This window comes from Brienomyrus brachyistius, chromosome 9, assembly GCF_023856365.1.
Source record: "Brienomyrus brachyistius isolate T26 chromosome 9, BBRACH_0.4, whole genome shotgun sequence".
Classification (NCBI taxonomy): Eukaryota; Metazoa; Chordata; class Actinopteri; order Osteoglossiformes; family Mormyridae; genus Brienomyrus; species Brienomyrus brachyistius.
In genome coordinates this window covers 15868161-15891259 of record NC_064541.1, presented here as the reverse complement: position 1 = coordinate 15891259, position 23099 = coordinate 15868161, and the positions used below count along the sequence as shown (strand labels likewise).

Genomic DNA, 23099 nt, shown 5'->3' with positions numbered 1-23099 from the left:
AATGCTTCCGAACAGAACTACAGCGTGCGCGTGTTTCCATAGCAACGGCAGCCAGCTCTCTGCGATCTTTGCCAAATTCCTCATTAAAATCAAGGGTTAAAATACACTATTTCTAGCTAGCTTTGCAAATATGTAACACATGACTTTATATAAATATGATACATTAAAAAAACGATTATTAAAATAATACATCGGAATAAACTGGTTAATGTACAGTTAAGGCAAGTGTTCATATCTGACACTAAGCTCTTGAATGAATTGAACTAAATTTAACTGAATTGAATTGAACTGAAACCAGAAAACTAAAACAAATCCTACATCTTTATTTTATTTTTTAATGGCCTTCATCTGCCTGCAGAAGAATGTGAAAATAAGCTAGTGGGGTTTTGTTTATTCACAGTTATTTATTTGGTAAAGGCTTTGTCTACGGCATTTACAAATGGGACTTAGAGTCCGAGGTAGACTCAGCAGGCATCTAACATCCCTAGAGCAGTCAGGGTTAAAGTCCATAGTCAAGGGTGATACTGCCTTCCTAGTCTGAACCCACAACCTTCCAGAAACGGCTATGAATTCCTACCCCACTGAGCTACATACCACCCCTCAGCTACTTATTTTTGCTTATTATTTTTCAGCAGTCAGACCACAGATTTTGTTTTTTTACACCAGAGAACGACAAAAACAGTTTCATGCAGGTCTTACTTTTCCTCACATGTTTTCTTGCAAATATGAACAATTCCCTGTTATACAGATTAATCTGTATTTAACTAGGGCTTGGTGGAGACAGGGAATAACTATGCAGATGAAAGAAAGCACACTCACAGACTCCGTACGTAGGCCAGTGCCCTGTGTGACATCACTTTTCCACATGCACTTCCTCATTCCCGTGTGTTCTGCTAATTGTGTCAGCCGCAAAACCATCTGACATTTCTGTTGCCCTTTTGTCTAAGAGGTTGATATTGCTGAACATGGTCTTCTGGTAAAAGTTCAATTTTCGTTTACAAAAAGGGCAATATTAAACAAATAAGCAAACAAATAAACAAACAAATGACAATAAACAAGTTGTGTGAAGTTGTGGCTAATGGCACTGCATGTCCGCGGTGCTTTCCAGGATAATTGAGAGCCCAGAGAATCAGCTAAACGACAAGGAATCAAAAGCAGAGAGAATCCTTCACAGAACTTCATATTCACTGTAGGCAATGGGTAGAAAATGCTTAGATTCCACTTTGGTTTACTGGTTTATTTGTAGTTCCAGATTTATATATCGCGATTTTATGGTTTCATTCTGAGAGTGGATTTGCACAAAAAACAGTACTGCCATCTGTTGGAATGATTGCGTAATTCCGTCCGTCCTTCCATCCATCCCGCTTCTAACCAGAGGGTAATTAAGCAATTGTTTAGAGTGGCTTGCTGATTCATTAAAAGCACAAAGTTTAAGTTCTATGAAATACTTAACCTTAGTCCAGTGTGAGCTTTCTGTTCCTAAACGGGTTGCTGCCGACCCGTGTCTTAAATCAGCCATAAAATACACTCAGAACAATGATCTATTATCCAATTTTTTATAATTTTGGTGAGGCTTTCTGGACCTTTCCTTTGACAGCATACCTCCCGTTTTCAATAAAAAAATAATAGTAAAATAAACTTCGCGAATTATATAAATAAACTGAATTTGGTCTTATCCTGCCTTACATGCCTTGCCTAGTGAAAAAAAAATGTTTTCATTTATTTTGTTTAAATAGAGGTTCCTGATAAAATCAAAAAGCCTTGATGCAGTATACACATTTCTGTGGCGCTTTTATGCATATTAAACGCGTCGGTGCCGACCTCAACACGACAGCAAGGTTAAAAACCTAAATTTGGAAAAGAATATATTTATGATAAGACAGCAAAACGAACGTAGCATCCATCAATGAAATGTGCGTCTTTAGAATTTTCCGTTACAAAAAATGAGAACAAAAAAATGGAGAACAGAGAACTTAATTAAAGAAGATAGATGCGCAGATTCAGTTATGCAGCTCACAAGAATACAAGGGCGTTGTTGTAATACGGGATGTCAAAGGTTTCAGATTCACCAGCTGCAATAATAAATAATAAATATCAGCGCCAAATAACAAACACAGTCTACAACACCTGAAACACCAAGTACATAAATCTGTTTCCGCTAAACATTCTCAATATTCAATTAACGAGTTCTGACATAGAACTTATTATTTTTCTTTCATATCATCTAAACAAACCTGGAGAACATTGATTAAGAGGTGGCAAACGGTGGCAGTTCTACTGTTTGCCAAAGTTCCAGTACGTACTGAAGTCCTTGATAAAAGAACCTACTAATTTACAATTTAATTAATTTACAATGGAAATTTGCTAATTTATAATGGCTTATCTCTGGGATCTTAAACTGTTGAGATTGAACGAAGAGGCTGTTGGGATTGTTGCACTGAGAGAAAGTCGTATACACGCGTGTTGGGCTTATGCTGCAGCGGAAGTTTGGGATTGTTTCAGAGTATATTTGTGTGTTTGTGTGCTAGTACAGCTTACGTGAGTGGCTGTTTTTCTCGCTCTGTGTCAGTGCTTGTCTGTCCTTGATAACGAAAAACACGACAGTGGATGGAAAACTGGTTAAAAGACAGGAAGCAGTGGGTTCAATTTTAGGACCACTACTATTCCTAATTTACCTTAACGATTTTGACACCAATGTATACAGTGAACTGGTTAAGTCTGCAGACGACACTAAGGTGGGTGGTGTAGCAGATACTGATCTAGCAGCACAGAGGCTACAACGGGACCTGGATTTAATTAACGAATAAGCTGATACCTGGCAGATGAAATTTAACATAGATAAATGTAAGGTAATCCATGCAGGGATCAGAAATATAAAGTACAGATATTTTATGGGTTCCACTGAAATAAAGGTAGCTGATTATGAGAAAGACCTCGGTGTGTATGTTGATGCTTCCATGTCCCACTCTTGTCTGTGTGCAGAAGCAATAAAAAAAGGCCAATAGGATGTTGGGTTACATCTCTAGGTGTGCGGAGTTTCAGTCAAGGGAGGTGATGCTGAGATTATATAATTCCTTGGTAAGACCCCACCTAGAATACTGTGTGCAGGTTTGGTCACCATACCTTAAGAAGGACATTGCTGCCTTGGAAAAGGTTCAACGTAGGGCTACAAGAATGATTCCTGGTCTTAGAGGAATGTCTTATGAGGAGAGGTTAGCTGAGCTAAATGTGTTCAGCCTTGAACAAAGGAGACTAAGGAGGGACATGATCCAGCTATATAAGATTCCAACAAGTTTGGAAGCTGTTCAACCAAATAGTTTCTTCAATATCAGTTAAAGTACTAGAACTCGTGGCCATATATGGAAATTAGCGGGAGAAAATTTTAAACTGGATTTGAGGAAGCACTTCTTTACACAGCGTGTAGTTAAAGTATGGAATAGTCTTCCTGCTAGTGTAGCGCAAGATAAAACCTTGGGTTCCATCAAATCAGAGCTACATAAGATTTTAACAACTTTAAGCTAGTAGCTGAATACTTCCCAAATGGACTTGATGGGCCTCGTGTTTAAAAATTTCGCATTTTCCTTTGTTCAGTGCTGAAATAATAATTTCACCCTCCTGTAGCTCACAAACAGTGCCAGTGAGAGTGTTAGATCTGGTAACGGATAACCTATCATTTGCACGTAAGTCAGAATATATGACAACTATTCAAGCAAATTTCCAGCTAATACGAAAAAACTCTGAAAATCCCCTCATACAAGATAAACACTAAAGTGAGTTTATCTGCAAACACCTGTAAAACAGGTCCTTCAGCTTTTCACCTTGCAGGTGTTTGTCCTTTGAAATAATGTAAATATGCATAAAACTGTGTACTGTCTCAGACATGAAACCAATGTGGAAGTTTTAAGTTCCGCATTTACACAAATCTTTTTCTTTATGTCAGTACAAAAAATATACATGAAAACTGCAGACTAGTAAATTAAGACCTGTTTTAAAATTTGGGGACTAAGCACAGAACAATGAATAAACATCAGATCGTCTTCAACGATCCAATTAATATATATTCAGCTGAATAAAGGAACAATTCAATACAATCCCAACTGATGTAGGAACGGAAGAAGTAATGTCCGCTAAAATGTCTCGTGAAAAATGAATGAGAACTGCGTAAAATTTCAGAGAAAATCGCAGGCATCACAGGAAAAACTAAATATTGCATAAATCCCAGAGCGCAAAATACATAAACGGATGTCTTAATTCTCATCACCGCTGGGTGGCACTGGCATCTTTTAAATTTGATGAAAATATAAAATGACTGTGGTACCCTTGCAATGTGAAAATAAGAAGAAAATATAGAGGAAAGAGATTTTTTTTCCATAGAACTGTCAAGCGTAAGGCGAGCAAAATCAAATTAAACAAGGTTCTTACAGTAGGTCTACTACCGATTTAATCGAAAACACGGATCAAACTCAGGTTGTAGATATAGCACGTTTCAATTGTCCCGTTGCACCCGAAATATGCATTTTAAAAGTCCGTTATAAAAAATAGTAATACATTTGTTTATCAATTACAAGGGTGTGTTGTTTTCTGTGGTTTTTTGTAAATAATATAATGTGATTATTATCAAGGGCGTTTCTAGGTATTGAAAAGATCAGGAGCTAAGTCATGTTTAACGGGAACTTAACATTTTTTTAAGGAAGGTTGGCGTTGGGACTAAAATACTCGGGGCTAGGCTTAAAATGCACGGAGTTATAGCCCCGAGTGATTGGACCTAACGGCGCCCATGATAATAATAATAATAATAATTATTATTATTGTTTCTATTACGGTAGCTTATAATACAATGGTATATACATATTTAATAGCTGGCCAAGAAAGCTTACTCTTTGACATACTATCAAAAGGCCTGCATGATTGACTGTTTTGTATTGCATTTTGAAAGCGGGGTTCCGCCCTGCTATGCACCTGCCCGCGTGCAGCGCACCAGCCCGCGCTCGCTGCTGATAAAAAGTCGCGTTCATTCCTATTGTGGTTTCACGCTGCACTTTGGCGCGTTACGAGAAAACCGCCGTTACTTCACTCAGTGGATGTTAGATATTATTTTACTTAACTGGATAAACTTTTTCTTTTGAAATTAGATTTTGATTCCATTGATTTTTTTTTTCCTGAAAGCATAAAAACATTTTGTATGACTCAAAATGGTGCAGCCACTTCTTTGGAGGACAATACTTTGCTTCGTGATATATTCCAGTTTAGGTAAGAATGCTTATTATTATTATTATTATTATTATTATTATTATTATTATTATTATTGTCGTCGTTTTTGTTGCTGTTGGTATTATTTTACAAATTGTGAACCGCCAAATTTTCCTATCTTAAAATTCTGGTCGCATATCACAAAAAGAAAGTTTTTCTGAAAACAAATGCCTTGTGTTACTTTTCTTGAATTTCTTACAATGGATCTTTCTTTTCCTGTAACGGATCCTATAAGATTAATTACGAAAACTTTCTAAATTATTTAAAAAAATCCCATCCACCCCAAAGAACAGATGTTTGAAATGTATGTATACATGAATTGACTCGTGAATATTTAATCTTTTGTTATTAATGATGTTATTTCATTGCATTTCATTGCATGCAGTATTTTGTATAGTTTGTTTCACTCTATTCACTACAGGCAGTTCCCAAATCAGTCATTCTACAGGCAGTTCTTCAGACACTACCACTGATTCCCAAATCAGTCATTCTATAGGCAGTTCTTCAGACACTACCACTGATTCCCAAATCAGTCATTCTACAGGCAGTTCTTCAGACACTACCACTGATTCCCAAATCAGTCATTCTATAGGCAGTTCTTCAGACACTACCACTGATTCCCAAATCAGTCATTCTACAGGCAGTTCTTCAGACACTACCACTGATTCCCAAATCAGTCATTCTATAGGCAGTTCTTCAGACACTACCACTGATTCCCAAATCAGTCATTCTATAGGCAGTTCTTCAGACACTACCACTGATTCCCAAATCAGTCATTCTATAGGCAGTTCTTCAGACACTACCACTGATTCCCAAATCAGTCATTCTATAGGCAGTTCTTCAGACACTACCACTGATTCCAAAATCAGTCATTATACAGGCAGTTCTTCAGACACTACCACTGATTACCAAATCAGTCATTCTACACCCAATTCTTCAGACACTACCACTGATTCCCAAATCAGTCATTCTACACCCAATTCTTCAGACACTACCACTGATTCCCAAATCAGTCATTCTACACCCAATTCTTCAGACACTACCACTGATTCCAAAATCAGTCATTCTACAGGCAGTTCTTCAGACACTACCACTGATTCCCAAATCAGTCATTCTACACCCAATTCTTCAGACACTACCACTGATTCCCAAATCAGTCATTCTACAGGCAATTCTTCAGACACTACCACAAATTTCCCAACCAGTCATGCTACAGACAGTTTTATTAGTTATACCACCTATTCCACAACTAATCATTCCACACACAATACCACAGAAATGCCTGCCAGTACCACAGAAATGACTCATTCTGCAGACAATTCTACAAACAATAGCACTCATTCCCCGCAACATCTTACTACAAACAATTCATCTAAAGCAACTGTTGTTTCTCCAGTCAGTATCACTCCAACAGAAGTTGATAATGCAACACATCCACCAACCCATAACACCACTAAACCTATAGAAGTTCCATCAACAATTCCATCGTCAGCTCATACAACTCAACAGCCTGGACAAAGCATGACAAGTAAACAAGTAATTACTACAATATCAACACAAAATGATACATCTCCCCATATTAATCCTAAAACCACTAGTTATCCAAGTAGCAACATAACTCAACATACCATGGCAGGCACGACAAACTCATCTGAGTGGCCAAATGGTAAACCTACAAGTACACGAGGGCCAGAAAGCACTCTGGAAACACACGCCAGTAACCATGGAGTAACAAGCATTAGCTCAACAAGTTCAGCATCTGCTGCGAATGGTGGAGGGGTCCCGGGCTGGGCCATAGCCCTTCTGGTACTGGTCTGCATAGCAGTTCTGCTTCTCTTCATTGTCATCATTCTGTTGGTGAGTCTCACTTCGCAACCAAACCCGTCTCTAACGAGTATAGACCTGGTAGGGGTGTCTTTAGTTTAGAAAGTAATATATGTGTGATAGTGTAAGAGGGACAAGGTTATACAGTAGAAGAAATAATGATGTTAACAATAATAGAGGCTTATAGTCTTTCCTGAGGTTTGTTGATTATTGTCGCTTTTTCTCTGCCCATCAGCTGGTTTTCTGCTGCTACAGATGGAAACACTACGGCTACCTGGATGTTTCCGCAGATCCGATTCCATACGGCCACGTCAACCACGGGACTGACATCCCTATGCACGCCACTCACAGCCACTACGAGGCGCCCAATGGGAAGCCGAATGTAAGCAGGGAGACTTATGACGTAATCTGCCGTGTCGTTTCAGTTCCCTAAAAAGTAAAGATAGTGAGATTAGTATTTGACTGCAAAATAATATGTCCGAATCAGCATGCATTGACGGGCAGCTGATTTACAACTGAATGTAAAGACATTTCATGACATTGGCTGGCATTTAATACTTAAGGCCAGCTTCTGGGCTGTGAATGCGTTCTCACCATATTGTCTAAATTTTCTGTAATGACTCGATTGACTCAGTAGAACAGAATGACATGGACAATCTTTGCATCTCCAATTTCACTTAGTTATATGTATTTTTCCACTTGTCATAAAGTTTAAACTCTACTCTTTAATACAACCATTAATACAACTAAATGGTTACTGACCCATTTAGGTAAAGTCCCTAAGAACAAGTGATGAGTAGTAATTAGTTACCTGTAATGGCATCACTTAATTAAATAACGAAATAAATGTAATTGTAATCCATTATAGTTACTGAGGAAAAAAATGTGCAATTAAATTACAGTTATTAATCAAAATGTTGGTGATTACAAAGGAGGTACATCTGAATATATTCTTTTCGGTATATATAGAATAAAACATTCATTTTTTTGCTTTGCATTTTTTTCTGGCATATTCCCAGACAACAGGTCAGGAGAGTCTTTGTGATTTTTCAGTTTAATCGCCCAGTTTAAAACATTTCTTAGAAAAAGTAATCAAAAAGTAATCAAGTTTAATAAGTTACATGAGTATTACATTTTTCACAGGGTGATAGTAATCTATAATCTGTTACAGTTCAAAAGTTGGGAAGTACATTCCCAACACTGCTTACAACAACAGTGTATTTCATCCTGGATGTAATTGTGCAAAGCAAAAATATCACCCCCCCAGGGCTCGTTTTGGCACATTATTGCAGCTTATATCAGCATTGCCAACTTTGGTCAACTGGCTGAAGTGAGATCTTCAAATTCGAGACATGTCCGTTCACACATGTACACGCATTTACGCGCATGTAACAGTTTAAAAACCTTGTAAATAGTCTGTAGGGTTTGCAAACTGACCCAACATTACTGATATAACTGATTTTAGGTTTAGAATGGAATAATATAGATTTGCCTTAAGATTATTTGCGCGAACATGAGAGTCTGAAGCGAGGTCACTCCGGATGTGTGACAGTTCCCAGTCTTGTTATATATTTTTATTATTATTATTATTATTATAGAGGAAAATATAAAAGCATAATGACCTGGATGTTTTGGCCCCCTTTGAGGAGGCAGAACCCATTTTACTGTTAGATCTTCAGGAGCATTTAGGCCTAATTGCCTTGGGTTCCCTGGACCAGTCTGGGATGGCTAAAATTGAGTAATGAGTGAAGCTACTTGCCAAGCAACCACCCCCCCCCCCCCCCATACACAGAGACAAAAATCCGGTGACACATTTTCTATTGAGGGGACTGGGGTGGCTGTTATGGCCCCTGCGCCCGAACTGGGCCGGTTACAGTTACTGAGAATCACATTTTCTCTGCCTTTTCATAGATGTCCCTTTGTACCGCATCGGCTTTTACGGGGAAACCTGAGGCGTGGGAAACACAAGCCTTCAACAGAGACACTAAGCTCTACCCCTTATTCCTGCACTCTGTTCATGTCTACACCGATTCTCTCCCTTACGCAGCAAACGAAACCGGGACACGTCCATTTCTACATGTTTTGTCTGCAAGCTTTTATGTTGCTGTAACATGTTACGTTTTTTGTCTTTTTCAGTTGTGCTATGCCGGTTACTAAATTCTACACCCAGTAATTGCAGCATTATCACACTGACATGCTTCCAAGTGGTATTTCTCCTCTGAATTATATCTTTAGCTGTGCGACTTAGGCAAAGTAATGCCGCTTTTTAGTTTGCACCTTTTCGTGTTGAGCGTTTGTCTGCAGAGATAGAAAATGGAGGACAGGAAGAGGGCCTGCAGGTTAAGGACGGCCGTGTCCCAAAAAGCTAACAAAGAGAGCATTGATAAAGTAAATAAAACCGCATAATCTCCAAAATGAGGCTGTAACCTCAGCTACTAATACTGAATGTAGGACGATGAAAGGATGCTTTTTAATTAAACTGTGTCTGCTTCTGTAACACTGTGTACTCTTAAGCGACATAAATGTGCATTTTATTTCATCGTGGAAGACAATTTTCCCTTATAATATTCGTAGTTTACACGAAACAGGATGTTATATCCTTGAAAGGTTAACCTGAAAAGTACATTCAAGTAAATATTTGATAGTTCTAATTTACAATCAAAAGCAATCCTAATTCTAAAATTATTTTTTCAATTAATTAACATCATTTCTGTGTAACCATTCGGCAGATTTTCTTATCCTATCCCACCCCCCCAAACTCCACCCCAAATCTTAAAAGACAATAAACATTTCAATATTTTTGCTTGACTTGCAAAGAAGATGTAGATATAGACAATCAGAACTGTTGATTTAAAAAAAAAAAGAATTTGTAAATGAGAGCCACATCCATATCAGAGGTCTCATAAATCCTCACATTTTTTAACGATTTATCCAGTATTGGGTCACCTGTAGAAGATGCCAGACAGGATGCCAGTCCATCCCATCAGGTAGCTGCACAGCCACCACCCTGCCCTAACTGGTTATCTCATATGTGTTGGTCACACTGTCAATATTTTTGTCTCGGCCAGGACAACCCTGAGGCCCCAAGAAGAAACCGAACAGGAACATATGTAATGCATAAGTGAAAGAGGGAACGAGGCTGCGATGGTGAGTAAGATCCATGTGACTTCGGTGAAGGTTCAGCCCTTCGTGACGTTCAGGAATCTGATGCCATGTGACATTAATGCACACACAGCGAATGCCAAAAGAAACATGTCAGATATTATAAATATTTATTAAATTGCTCAGATAGCATGTCTAAAGGTGTGATTTCCTTGGCATTAAACGGTATCGGGTTAGCAATATAGATTCAGATCAGACTTCAGTAGTCCATCAATCTCATTCAGCATGTTTGAACTTCCCAGTCATAGATCAGATCGGATTATTCTCTTTGCCAGAGTAATCCCTTCATATTCTTCTTAGATTAAGGATTTTAAGTTGGTTCATATGTTCGTATATAATTCCCAAGGGATGTTGGGGGGGGCTGATCTAGCTACACTCACGGACCATGGATTTTTATTTACAACAGAATTTACTGGCAGCTTCCTGGTAATTTAAATAACATGCATACATACATAACTCAAAAGTCAACATAGGACAGACTGAGCCGCATGAATAGTAACCCGACATCTTAACAAATACTGTGTGGGAGCTACTTTTATACAGGCAACCCTGTATTAAATACACAGCACAGTGCAAAGGTCTTAAGCAGTCAAAGAAAATGCTTAAAGCTATTTATCTGGGTAGTAAATATATATTTGCCCAGAACAACAAAAACTGTTTGACATCAGAATATATGCATATTAAGAGTAACACGATAAAAACTAGCAGTCATCCGTTCTCTGAAAAGTTACAGATATCTCGTTGGCTGGCTAGATGAACACCGCTTCAGTTGCCAAACCTCTCCTCAGGGGTACCTCAGCCGTTCCATGTATTCGGAAAATTTTATCACAAGCTCACTTAATTAATTGATTTAAATAGTTTAAAAAAGTCAATGGGGTGCTGATTAGCCATACAAGGTGTGTTAGTGGTTGAGTCAAAGCATACATGGGCGTATTGATTGGCCGCTGCAAGTAATATGGTGGCTGTAGGTGAAGTTTTGAAATGGTTAAGCTGATACATTTTGACAGACACGATAACAAACTTTTACACCAGCATGAAGCTTATTTAAACATCTTTTTCTATGGCTGCCTACGACATTTCCACTGTACTGTATATGTGGGTATTCACTGAGAAATAAATAATACCGGGAAGTAAACACTGTACACAGCTTTCATTTAAGAGCCTCGGGAATCTTCGTCCTGATCTCTCTCTCATCAAAAGCAGATCTCCCCATGCGCTCATCTTCAAGCCTTCTGGTCATCATTGAAAAGCCTACATGACCTTATCATGCAATTCCACATAAGGACGGATGTTGGATAAATCCAGAAATACTCGAAAGCAATGCAAACATTTTGATCTTCATATCTGCTTCCCGTGATTTTGGTCAACAAATACATTTTCCTTTCCACCAGATGTTGAGGCGCTGAATGGATAGTTCTGGAGCCGCACAGCAAGAGAGCAGGATTACATTGGCAATCGCACACACACACACACACACACACACACACACACACACACGGGACCCTGTGATTGCCTCGGAGAGAGTGACAACCACAAGGCCAAATCCTATTCACGTTTTTCTTTCCTTTTCCCCTCAGCACTGCATTTAACACACAACCAGAAAAATCCTCCCATCCGTCATGTGCAACCAATAGTGCCGTTTTGTAACATACGTCTGGTCGCAAAGGAGTGCTGACTGGTACCATTAAAGCCGAAGCATGTGACAGAACAACATGTCTGGGCAAAGGTGATGTTTCAATATTGTGGGGCTTGGCTGTGACGGCCAAAGACACGTGTTCAATATTAATTATTTATTATATTGTCAGTGACTGTAGAACCCACATATTTCCTGGTCAGGAAGCGAATGTCCAGTAAATGGCAAAGCTTACAGCACCTATGTAAATATACTTCAGCATGGAATATAATTTATGAATTGTAAATTGAAGCAATTTTACACTTATTAAGGTCATGGTGCACTTACGCGTTTTTATTATTTTTCAATAAATTCATAAAGTCATTTTAAACATAATTAGTTTTTATCCATGTTCAGAATAAATGGTAAATTACCCCTAAAATACTGTAATTGTTGTTCTTTGTGTACGGTTGTTCATTTTTTTTTTTAGATGTTTACTCAAAGCATTTAATCACAGGCCAGATCCTTTTCATGTACATCATTTGGAATCTAAAATAAAGCAATATTGTTTTTAACTTTTAACTGGCTCGTAAGCTTGTGATAAATAGTGAGGTGATTTGAGGAGAGATATTGAAATGATTAAGCTGCCACACTCCCCAGACATAACATCATAATTTCAGCCATGCATCCTGTGACTCAGCCTGGATCACACCCTCGCATCACTTCCCCACTGTCCACTCCCTCTGATAGGGCAGCTGAGCCTTCTAACTGACCGCTAACTACAAGAAACTAGCCACTGAACACCACCCCAGCTGCACTTATGCATCATATACATTTAACAATGTTGAATAAGGAAAAGCTTCATAGAAATCATAGCTTTTCGCCATAACGTTTTTTTAGTTTTTATCAAGGAAAACATCTCTTGCTTTGCCATCTGTAAAGGCGTCATTGTGAAACAAGGGAAATCACTTAATTGGCATTATAAGGCAAATACATCCCTCTGCAGAAGATCAGGAAGTTTGTCGTTGTACGTACGCCGGGAAACTGTCATTAACGTTGCCTTGACGACCAGCAGGTAGCCCCGAAAGGCCTTCCGTTCACTGATCTCAGCGGTGTAAATTCAAACATTGTCCGTGGCAACACACACAGTCGAGCATCCCGGATGCAGCTTCCCAAATATTCCCGGACCACGCCTTCGTGTGGCTTGAGCCGCTGGACTGCGGTCGATAAGGAATGATGACAAACAGTCTCTTAGTAACAGAATTGTATCTGTTTGAACTTCTAGTGCTTTCTATGGCCTGTTTGCTTTTTATGAGCTTTTGGTGTTGGTTCTTCTGTTGAAATTCAAGTTGTTTAAATTCAATTTAAAATGCACATAAAAGCAGGGGCAGATTCACTTATATGGGGGCCATGAGCATGGACACTCGGGTGATTCTGAGTTAACTAACTTTTCCAGAAATGGGGCGGGGCTCTGATGTTTGCTAGGCCTCTAAGCTACAGCCAACGCGTTAATCCACCACCGATAAACATGAGCTAAGAAGCTCCTCACAATGATCTGCTCAACAGACCAACAGACATAAGAAATATGTTTTAATTTCAGATGAGTTTAATTTCTGATTAGTTAGCATGCAATTTGTGTGAAGAACTTACAGACTTGGGTGCGACTGCTGACTGTGATGTGGGAGACCATCCATGATAAGACCCTGAAGGTTGCGGAGGGCTGTGTTGGTGTTGCCAGTCTTCCCAGAAGGAGGTGTTTCACTCTGGATCGTAGCCCACGACTTGGTGGCAACTCCAGGCTGTACCAGGAACTGGGAAGGACGGCTGTGAGGCTCTGGGGGCAGATAAGGAGGCGTTTGTTAGGCGAATCTGTGAGCAGGTGACACGCCATCTGTGGTCTAGTGACCCACGTCCTGCCTACAGAGGAATCGAGGCATTACGCACATCTGAATCTGTTCCTTGGAGGTCTGCAGTCAGGGCGGGTGATGGAACGATCCGTACGGATGACACTGCAGTTGTGACCCGCTGGGCCGGCTACTTTGAGCAGCTGTTTAAATCTGACCCTCCAGCTAGGATGTTGGACATCTCTGGGTCAACGGTTCTCAAAGCTAATCCTCCGATCAGCTGTGAACCACCCAGTCTCACTGAGATTGCACGGGTGGTGAATCAGCTGGGCGTAGGGAAGGCCGCAGAGATCTGTGGTATCCGGGGTGAACTTCTCCAGGCTGATGGTAAGGCTGTCCTCCTGGTATTGCAGGCAATCTTTGCTTCCCATTGGGAGTCAGGCATCAACCCAACTGACTGGAAAATGGGACTTGTGGTCCTTATCTGGAAAGTGAAGGGTGATCGTCTGGATTGCGGCAGCTACAGGAGGATAACACAGCTTTCAGTGCCGAGGAAGGTCCTTGCTGGGTTCAGCCTTAACAGGATCAATGATCACTTGCTTGTCTGTAAGCGACTGGAGCAGTCTAGTTTTACGCCTAAGAAGTCTACCATCGACCATATCATGGCACTGAGGGTTCTCATCGAGCAGAAGCGTGAATATCGGCGAAGGATCTTTGCAACCTTTGTCAATTTTCTTAAAGCGTTCGACTCGGGTTGATCAAGTTGCCCTGTGGGCCTTTGCGGGATCCCCCAGAAGTTTCTGGACGTCATGGCCGGCCTATACACTGGTACTGTGAGTGCTGTGCAGAGTGGAGGGAGAACCTTGACATTCTTGCCAGTTGATTCTGGGGTTTGCCAGCGGTGTGTTCTTGCTCCTACTCTGTTCAATGCTTGTATGGACTGGGGGTTGGGCAGGGTCATGGGGTCCAGCGGCTGTGGGGCATCTGTTAGTGAAGATAGATTTACTGATCTTGACTTTGCCAACGATGCTGAGATCTTAGCAGAGTCAATGGAGGCTCTGATCGGGGCTTTCGAAGGACTGAGCGAGGAGTCTGAGTGTCTGGGATTGCGGGTGTCCTGGATAAAGACCAACATCCAGGCATTTAATGACTTCTTGGGCACAGCCATCAGTAGTGTGTCTGTCTGCCAGGAGAATGTCGACCTTGTCCAGAGATTTACCCACCTCAGCAGGGACATTCATGTCTCTGGTGACTCTTCCTATGAGGTCATCCTACGGATAGGAAGAGCATGGGGGGTCATGAGGTCACTGTAAAGGGGTGTGTGGCGTTCCAGATATCTGCAAGAGGACAAAGGTCCAAGTCTTTTGAATCCTGGTGCTCCCTGTCTGGCTGTATGGCTGTGAGACATGGACCCTATCCAATGAGCTGAGATGAAGACTGGACTCCTTCGGTACTGTGTCTCTTCGGAGAATCCTTGGGTACTGTAGGTTTGACTTTGTGTCGAATGAGTGGTTGCTAGAGGAGTCCCGAATGAGGCACATTACCTGCATTGTGAGGGAGCGTCAGTTATGGCACTACGGTCATGTGGCACATTTCCCTGAGGGTGATCCGGCTCACAGGATCCTCATTGCTGAGAATCCAAGCGGTTGGACCAGGCCAAGGGGACGCCCACGTAACACCTGGCTGCGATAGATGGGTGGCCACTTCCGGAGAGTGGGACTGGACCATGTATCTGCCTGGGGGTTTCACTGTTTGGTGGGTGTGGCAACTCACTGCATCGGCACATGCTCCCTAACCTGACCTGAATAAATGACTCGAATGGGTTAAATTAGTTAAGGCTCAGTTTTGTTATTCATTAAGGCAAATCCAGACCTGAAGGTATCAGCTAAGACAAACAGTTCTCATTTGCAAATGGTGTAACCAAACAGCATTCAGGCACAGTACAGACACATGTATTCACTGGGACACGTCATGCTAAACAAATAAGTAGTCGATAAGTCTGGATTCCCTTTGTTTCAGTAACATCACAAAAATATGTGGGATACAGGAAGTTCGGGCAAACACAAGCACATGCCGAATTAAGGTTTTACATTTCTGTGGCTCTTTACGCAGATAATGGATTTACAGTTACTCTATGTATTATTCAAAAGGAAGGAAATCTGAGCTTCAGGTTTCTGAAAACCAAAAGAAGAAAATTAAATTGTATAAAGTATTACAGGAGTGACATGTACAAAGACGAATAGACTGGCAGGACAGATTTATATACACGAGTTATGAAGTTTTACACCATAGGCTTTTTTAGTTAAGTGTTATCAGTGACTCTTGAACACTCCTTATTTACACAACTATAAACTTCATTTTGACGTGAACTTAAAAACTTGCAATAAAAAAACTATTACACATGTGGGCTCTAAAATTTCAATATAAAATAAAAATCTTCTAGAACACTTCTATGGTTTTATATGATAATTTTACAATTGATACAACAATAGACTTAAAGGACAAAATAGTTTGGACAATCACAAAATCTCATTTCCTGCAAGTACGTCTCTTATTTACGCTTTGGAGAATTTTATCACGAGTCCTGCTTATTCGTTAAGAAGCTGCTACATTGCAACTCTGGGTTAAAGCCGAATTTCATTTAATTTACAGTCCAATACGGCCATTTCACACCTTAGAAAACCCACAGAAGACAGTATTTGGATGAATGCCAATAAGTAGCTTTTCTCCACAGTTAGGCTACTCTTTACACACATATACATATCTACAACTTCTGTCATTTAATTCCTGGGAAGAACTATGCCCAATAAATTTGACTCATTAACCACTGTTTTGTGACCGTCATTCCGTTCATATGTTTATACGTGGGCAGAATACTGTATTTGTGTAGATTGTTATGTTTTATGCTAATACAGAGGCAGCGTGTGGAACAGCGGGCTAAGCCTGAGTGCCTGTAATCAGGCACCACCTCAGCATGTCTGCGGGTCCTTAAGCAAGGCCCTTAACCGGCAGATCCATGGGCGCCCCAAAAGGCGGCTCCCCTTCACAGACAGCTTACTCTACGAAGAGCGAATTGAGGGAGGCATAAAGACAATTTCCCCACGGGGATCAATAAAGTATCAGTTATAATATGTATATATAATTTCTCCACATACTTACTGTTGCGATATTGATTAATATGCATTAGTGTCTCTGGTATTGACAATCCAACTGAATTAATCATTGGTAGGTATTATTTTACCTGCGCTACTGTACAGCATACTTGTTATGCACCACAAAGGTCGGTTCTGTTTTTCATAAGCTTCTAACGTAACGGCAGCTAGAAAAGGTGATCTTCCTGTTTTCTAGAAAAAAAGCACTTCGCGCCTGCTATAAAAAAAAATTCTCCCACTTTCTTCCCGCGTAACTATCAATCGCGCATAGCCTACATGGAGCCAGAGGAGCCACAAACAACGCTGGGGTAACATATAATCTATTAGGCAGAACCGCTGCTACGATCCCACGGCGCTTCTCAGTGCGGCCGGTACACCTGTAATACAAATACGTGACTCACAGCGCCATCTACTGCTTAATTATAGAAATATGTGTAAAAAAAAAATACAAGTCATTTAGTAACAAGATTAAGAAGATTTATACCTGGCCCCTGATTGCCATCACAATCGAAATTTTATGCAGGCCCAACTGTTTGTGGGTTAGACTGTGTATATTTTCATAACAAACTCATTAATACTATAAAAGCAGGCAAAATGCATAACATTAAGTGAATATGTGGAAAATTTGAATTTTACTTTTCATCTCATCTCATGATCCTCCCTATATTTTGCTCTTTTAAGGACCTTGAAACCAAACTGGGCTGAGAAAACATTACAGCTCTAGGGCAGAATATTCTGTTTGATTTTTCGGGCTGCTTGCATTGACCAATGCATCATCACACCGACACCATCAAGAGGCCATTCGATTGAATTTTTGTGGAACGTGCCAAGATTGTAATGTAAAATGTAGTATTGTGCAAGAATGAACTGATCTAAATATGAGGAAAAATGCTACAGCTTAGAGGTGAACCATTCCTGTTGGACCAAGACTGGAAAAACACAATGGATGGCATCTCAAAACTATTTTATTCACTTTTTTTTTTAATTGAACTGGGGAGAACGGTGGTACAGCAGTGGTTAGCACTATTGCGTCCCACCTCTGGGACTCAGGGGGTATCAGCCCATCCAGGATAGGCTCTGGACCCCCCATGACCCTGGATAGGACAAGCAGTCACAAACAATGGATGGATGGAGACTGAACAAAAAAAAATGCAGGCTATGCTATTGAAGTCAGCTGAACACACCTGCGGGACCTTTCTTGAATTGTCTGGCAGTTTTATTGAAATCCATCCATCTTTCAAGTACTTATCCAGTACTGGGTTGTGGTGACTCTGGAGCCTGTCCTGCAGGTCCTGATCTACCTATTCAGGCCCCCTAGGCAAAGCTTTACTTCCCCAGTCACTAAGAAACTCGATCATCATTTCACTTCCTCTGCAACGTAGGCAATTTGGGGGCCTAGAGAATCTACCTGTGCTGCTTACGGCTAGAGCCGGCCGTCTTTCTGCCTGCACATAAACATTTTAACATTTTAAGCCATTTGTATATGGCTTATTGTTTTTATTTTATGTTATTATTCTTATTTATACATTTTATATATGAATATGTAATCTTTTTTCATGACTTTGTCTAGGCACCCAGGGCACACAAACCTATTGTAGAGACAAATATTAATGTAATGCGTGTTTTTGAACTGCGGGAGGAAACTAAAGCAGCCCAACCCTGAAGGTACAGCTGCGCAGTGCTCTTATCTGGGAATGGATGCCCCTAATAAACGTTTTTGATTATCAAATCAGAAGCAAATAAAACCAAATATTTTTCGTCTTTTTAATTCTGTGTGCTCAACGAAATATTTCCCATGTTATCTTACTGTATGTTCTGCACCTGAAATAGCTCAGAAAGAAAATATGCACGTATCTTCCTTAGCCAATCATCCGGTACAGGTCTATAGTTAAACTCTATCCCATATACAGGGCACATGGCATAGGATGCTATGGATGGGACACTGATGCATTATTTTGTGTGTAATTAAAGGGTGTATAATACAAGGAAGAAAATGATAATACATGCCACCATAAATGTATGCATATGGACACAAACCTTAAAAACAAGGCACAGTATTTAAGGAAGGAGTCCCTACTGAGGCCCTTGTGAGTCCAGATGTGGACATTTCAGGTCCAGAAAGTATAAATCCAAGCCAGGATTTTGTTTCAACCAACCAGTTGAGTATAAAGAGTCACAGTCACGGAGTACTCAACTGGTTGGTTGGAACTAAATCCTGGTTTGGATTTTTACTTTCTGGACCTGAAATGTCCACCTCTGCTTGTGACCCTATGAAAAAAGCATGAAAACGAATTAAACACAATTTAAGACCCACGGGAAATGGTCCAAGACAATCGGCAGGCACTCACGTCGGACAATTGACTTAATGAAACCAGATGAGATATATTTTATACCTTATATGTGTAACATGAGAGATCTATTTCTGTTCTGGTAAATTATTTCCGTTCTGTTAAAGATATCAAGTAGAATAGAACAACTTCATTAGGGTTTTGTGGGTCTAACAATCTGGGAGGAGGAACAAACAAATGACAATGTTTCAACTTTAATAAAGAGGAGATTAAAGAAAACTTTCGTTAGGTAAGAAATACCTACACAGACACTGGCAATTTGCTAACTCCAGCTAGTCTCAGTTTTTGGATTGTGGGGGACCGGAGTACCTGGAGGAAACCCCACGACGACATGGGGAGAACAAGCAAACCCCACGCATGTGGAGCCAAACCCTGGACCTAGAGGTACAAGGTCACAGTGCTAACCACTGCACCACCATGCCGCCCCTTATTGGAACTTTCTGTATTATTATTATTTTTTTTCTGAATAATTTCCATCTGGTTGTGTTGTGGTGCAGTGGTTAGCGCCGCTGTGTCATAGCAAGAAAGTTTTGGGTTCGGTCCTGGGTCCTTTCTGTGTGGTGTTTGCGTGGGTGTTCGCCGGGGCCTCCGGTTTCCTCCCACGGTCCAAAAGCATGCAGGATAGGTTGACTGGCGAGTCTAAATTGGCCTTGTGAGTGTTTCGGTGACTGCCCTGGGTTAGTTCCTGCCGGCACCCATTAATCCTGGAATAGGGTCCGGTGACCGCAGTTGGGATTGAGCAGTTTCAGAATTGGATCATTTCAATCCATGGTTGATTGAATCCACAGATGCAGAACACACAGGTATGGAGGGCTGACTGTATATTAGCTTTTCCTACGAAGTCTTCGATGCCAAATCCAGTAGTAAAGTTCCTGGAGGTGGCAAGCAGGTTCCAGTGCTGATGTCATCATGAAAGGTGTGTAGTGTGTGTGTGTGTGTGTGTGTGTGTGTGTGTGTGTGTGTGTGTGTGTGTGTGTGTGTGTGTGGGAGGGGGTGTGACTCCAGGATTCCTTCCATGTCGCCCTGTACGCATCAGTCATGGATGAGCTTTCATCTGTGTAGCTCCATTGTTTTCAGCCACAGCTCCAGGGCAAACTTGGTCCCAGTGCTGACCCGTTCCACGTCCTCACCCACTGCCAGTGCCCGATTGCATAGGATGGATACTGGAAGAACAGAGGAGCAAAGCCTGCCTTCTGGAGACACCTCCCACATGCTGAAATGGAGAGAACAGCGGCCCCGTGGGGTGATATTCTCACACAGGAGAATGGGGTGGAGAAATACTACTCAGAGACAAAAGACCCACACAGACCACAAGCTGAAATAAACTCTGGTGAAGACAAGAATGCGAAAAGAAGAATGAATTTTACGCCGGGATTGGGAACACGCTAATACGGCAAAGAGGAAACTCGCAGGAAGGTAAACGATTAATTTTCTGCCCATCTCGGTAAAGCAGAGAAATGAAAAAACCTAATTATCAATATTTTGAACATAACTTGTGAAGTTTTATAACAAAAGATATGGACTCTGGCAATCGAGTGAGCAACATTCAGCTACACGTCCTGAAGGCCGGAATCAACAAGTGACTCACTGGGATGATAGCACTATAATAAGATATACAAACAAATAACTGCCTTAAAAATTCTAAGCTACGATACTGAGGTTGACAATTACCTCACAGTTTGTGGCAGATTTCCTGGCAGCTTCCCATTATCCTCTTCTCCATCCACGGCAGACACGATGGCCCTGACGATCTCAGCATCCACCCACAGACAGCCACTGACCTCTGCAGGTTCAGGCTGCAAAGAAGCCTGAGAGAGGAGAACATAAGCACTGAGATACCCATTAAACCTGAGCACCAAGCATATCACCACACGCTTCCCAACTGCCAACCATCGCTAAAGCTATGAGGCAGCCTCTTTGGACAAATATATTACACACATACCAACGCAACAAAAATACAGGCACAAAATATCCAAACATGCACAGCATACCTGAAGCTGCTGGTGTGTCAGCGAGGTGTGTAAGAGAATATAGGTGACAATATGATGTCTTTGTGGTAATCCTCTGGACAACATGGGAGGGTACGCTGACTGAAAAACACAATGACATATAATCTGATTTACAGTGTATATGACTAAGTGTCCTTACACTGGGAAAGGGTGGTAACAATAAAAACTGGATATATTACTCCTGGTGAAGACGTCATTCCATTGTTGAACAAGGTACTTAATACAAATTGCTTAAGTAAAAGTGGGTAATCTACTGTCAGTTAAGCAAGCATCAGTCTTACCATAATAGGTTGTTTTTTTTCTGAAGCACTTAGGAGATTGTAGTAATTGCCTTAACCTCAAGCCATGTAATGTAGGAAATTCCACACTGAAACTCTGTGGTAACCAAACAGTGCATTTCTTGAAGACAGCCAGTCATTCACACACCTCCCAAAGCCCAAGTAGCTGAGATGAGACGTCCTCTTGGTTTATCTCCAGCCCAGTCTCCTCCCGAAGCTCCCGCAGCCCCGCGTCCACCATCTGGTGCACAGAGAGCAAGCTAGCAGACTCACAATGGACGAGGGATAAGCATCTGATGAATATTTATGAGAGCTGGCTAATACAACACACTTCATTGCAAACACACATTAACTGAACAGATTAGCAGCAAAGCTCTCGCTTATATAAAGATGGTGATGTTATCTCATAGTCAGACTATACCTTTTCATCAAATTCAATATGGCCACCTGGGGGAGACAAAAACACAAATTCACCCAAAGCTTGCAAGTCTTTGGTCAATATGCAAGTCAATACCTAGAAGCGTCATACCTGGTGGGACCCACACATTGGGGAAAATGCTCAGGCCAGCAGCCCGGCGGGTCAACAGCAGCTTCTGATTGGCTGACTGCAGCAGCACAACGACTCCCACATCCACCCCACGGCTCTGGACGCCTGTTGGGAGAGCTGCCGCGTCCGACTTGGACATGTGCTTGAAAGGACAGAAGGAAGCCCTCTTGGGAGAAATGAGGAGTATAATATTCATCTGCACAATCAACCCTTTGGTCAAGAGCTACATGTTACAAGGAGAAAATTAATAAACTTTCTCAGTTATGTCCCCCAACATTTCACCTTCAGCATTACTCCAGGTCCTCGTTTCCCACCGTCCTGTCCATACAATATGAAGCGATTATTCTCCAGGGAGCATCTCACTTCCACCAAGTCGGTCTCTGAGTCAGCGAAATGTCCCGTTATACTCTGGGAGGCAGCAGTAAATTCATTAGACGTCAAACATGCAGAAGCATGCCCACACAAAACTAGCTGGCACCAGTGTCAGGCTAACGATCCCGCGTAACTAACCTGGACGAATCGAGCGCATTCAGGGACGGAGCTTTCCTTCGAGAGGTACACCAGGATTCTCCGCACCTTCTCCATGTCTATCGTCGCCTTTCCCCGTCAAGCAGAAATAGCCACAAGCGATGCGTATATATGTAGCTGCCTTAACAAATAACACGGTTTTGCAAGTTACGTTGCACACGCTAAATATAATTAATAAGCTTCAGATACTCTATAGACCATTACAAGCTAGCAAAAAAAATCGTTTCACCAGAACGAGCTAACGTAGTAGTAGATTCGCTAGCTAATGGCAGCCTTGTCAAAGTAATGGGCAGCGCGCTTTTGCATTTGTTGTATAATAAACCGTTCAAACAGTATGTAAATGTACAGTATTGGGTTGGTTAAGCAATAAACAACCATTCCGACAGGTTTTTACTTTCACTTTTGCAAATCGGTCTGCACATTTTTATTGGACAGACAGGGCCACGTGTTTGCGTGCGTAATCAAACTGGGATCCGTCATGGAACTATTACTACGCTTATGTTTAGTCTGTTTTGTTTTTTATGTGAATCTTAAGAACGTTAAAA

The 23099-nt window shown here is 41.1% G+C and overlaps 2 protein-coding genes across 3 annotated transcripts; one reads left to right on the top strand and one right to left on the bottom strand.

The window, feature by feature from the left end:
• Positions 1 to 4359: 4359 nt before the first annotated feature.
• LOC125748433 (mucin-3A) lies at positions 4360 to 11723 on the top strand. Its single transcript, XM_049024518.1, has 7 exons — positions 4360 to 4414; positions 5167 to 5250; positions 5672 to 5890; positions 6323 to 7107; positions 7310 to 7456; positions 10143 to 10221; positions 11628 to 11723. The coding sequence occupies exons 2-6, from the start codon at positions 5193 to 5195 to the stop codon at positions 10197 to 10199; spliced, it is 1266 nt and encodes a 421-aa protein (XP_048880475.1). The 5' UTR covers positions 4360 to 4414; positions 5167 to 5192; the 3' UTR covers positions 10200 to 10221; positions 11628 to 11723.
• A 7094-nt stretch (positions 11724 to 18817) lies between these two features.
• On the bottom strand, positions 18818 to 22975 carry nudt17 (nudix (nucleoside diphosphate linked moiety X)-type motif 17). Of its 2 annotated transcripts, none has more exons than XM_049024528.1 (8): positions 22537 to 22975; positions 22309 to 22406; positions 22009 to 22192; positions 21901 to 21926; positions 21628 to 21720; positions 21184 to 21282; positions 20864 to 21000; positions 18818 to 20405 (listed from the first exon to the last, which is right to left on the bottom strand). In XM_049024528.1, the coding sequence occupies exons 1-8, from the start codon at positions 22553 to 22555 to the stop codon at positions 20243 to 20245; spliced, it is 819 nt and encodes a 272-aa protein (XP_048880485.1). In that variant the 5' UTR covers positions 22556 to 22975; the 3' UTR covers positions 18818 to 20242. The 2 variants fall into 2 exon arrangements, with proteins under 2 accessions (XP_048880485.1, XP_048880484.1); XM_049024527.1 differs by having other exon boundaries at positions 22309 to 22434; positions 22537 to 22974.
• Positions 22976 to 23099: the final 124 nt, after the last annotated feature.

Excerpts from the sequence above, each read along its gene's own strand:
- LOC125748433 (XM_049024518.1), top strand. The coding sequence starts at position 5,193 with ATGGTGCAGCCACTTCTTTGGAGGACAATACTTTGCTTCGTGATATAT. Across the intron at positions 5,251-5,671 it reads CGTGATATATTCCAGTTTAG|GCAGTTCCCAAATCAGTCAT; the intron begins GTAAGAATGCTT and ends TATTCACTACAG. Across the intron at positions 7,457-10,142 it reads CGCCCAATGGGAAGCCGAAT|GACAACCCTGAGGCCCCAAG; the intron begins GTAAGCAGGGAG and ends TGTCTCGGCCAG.
- nudt17 (XM_049024527.1), bottom strand. The coding sequence starts at position 22,611 with ATGGAGAAGGTGCGGAGAATCCTGGTGTACCTCTCGAAGGAAAGCTCC. Across the intron at positions 22,435-22,536 it reads AATGCGCTCGATTCGTCCAG|AGTATAACGGGACATTTCGC; the intron begins GTTAGTTACGCG and ends GCTGCCTCCCAG. Across the intron at positions 21,001-21,183 it reads TGACACACCAGCAGCTTCAG|GCTTCTTTGCAGCCTGAACC; the intron begins GTATGCTGTGCA and ends CTCCTCTCTCAG.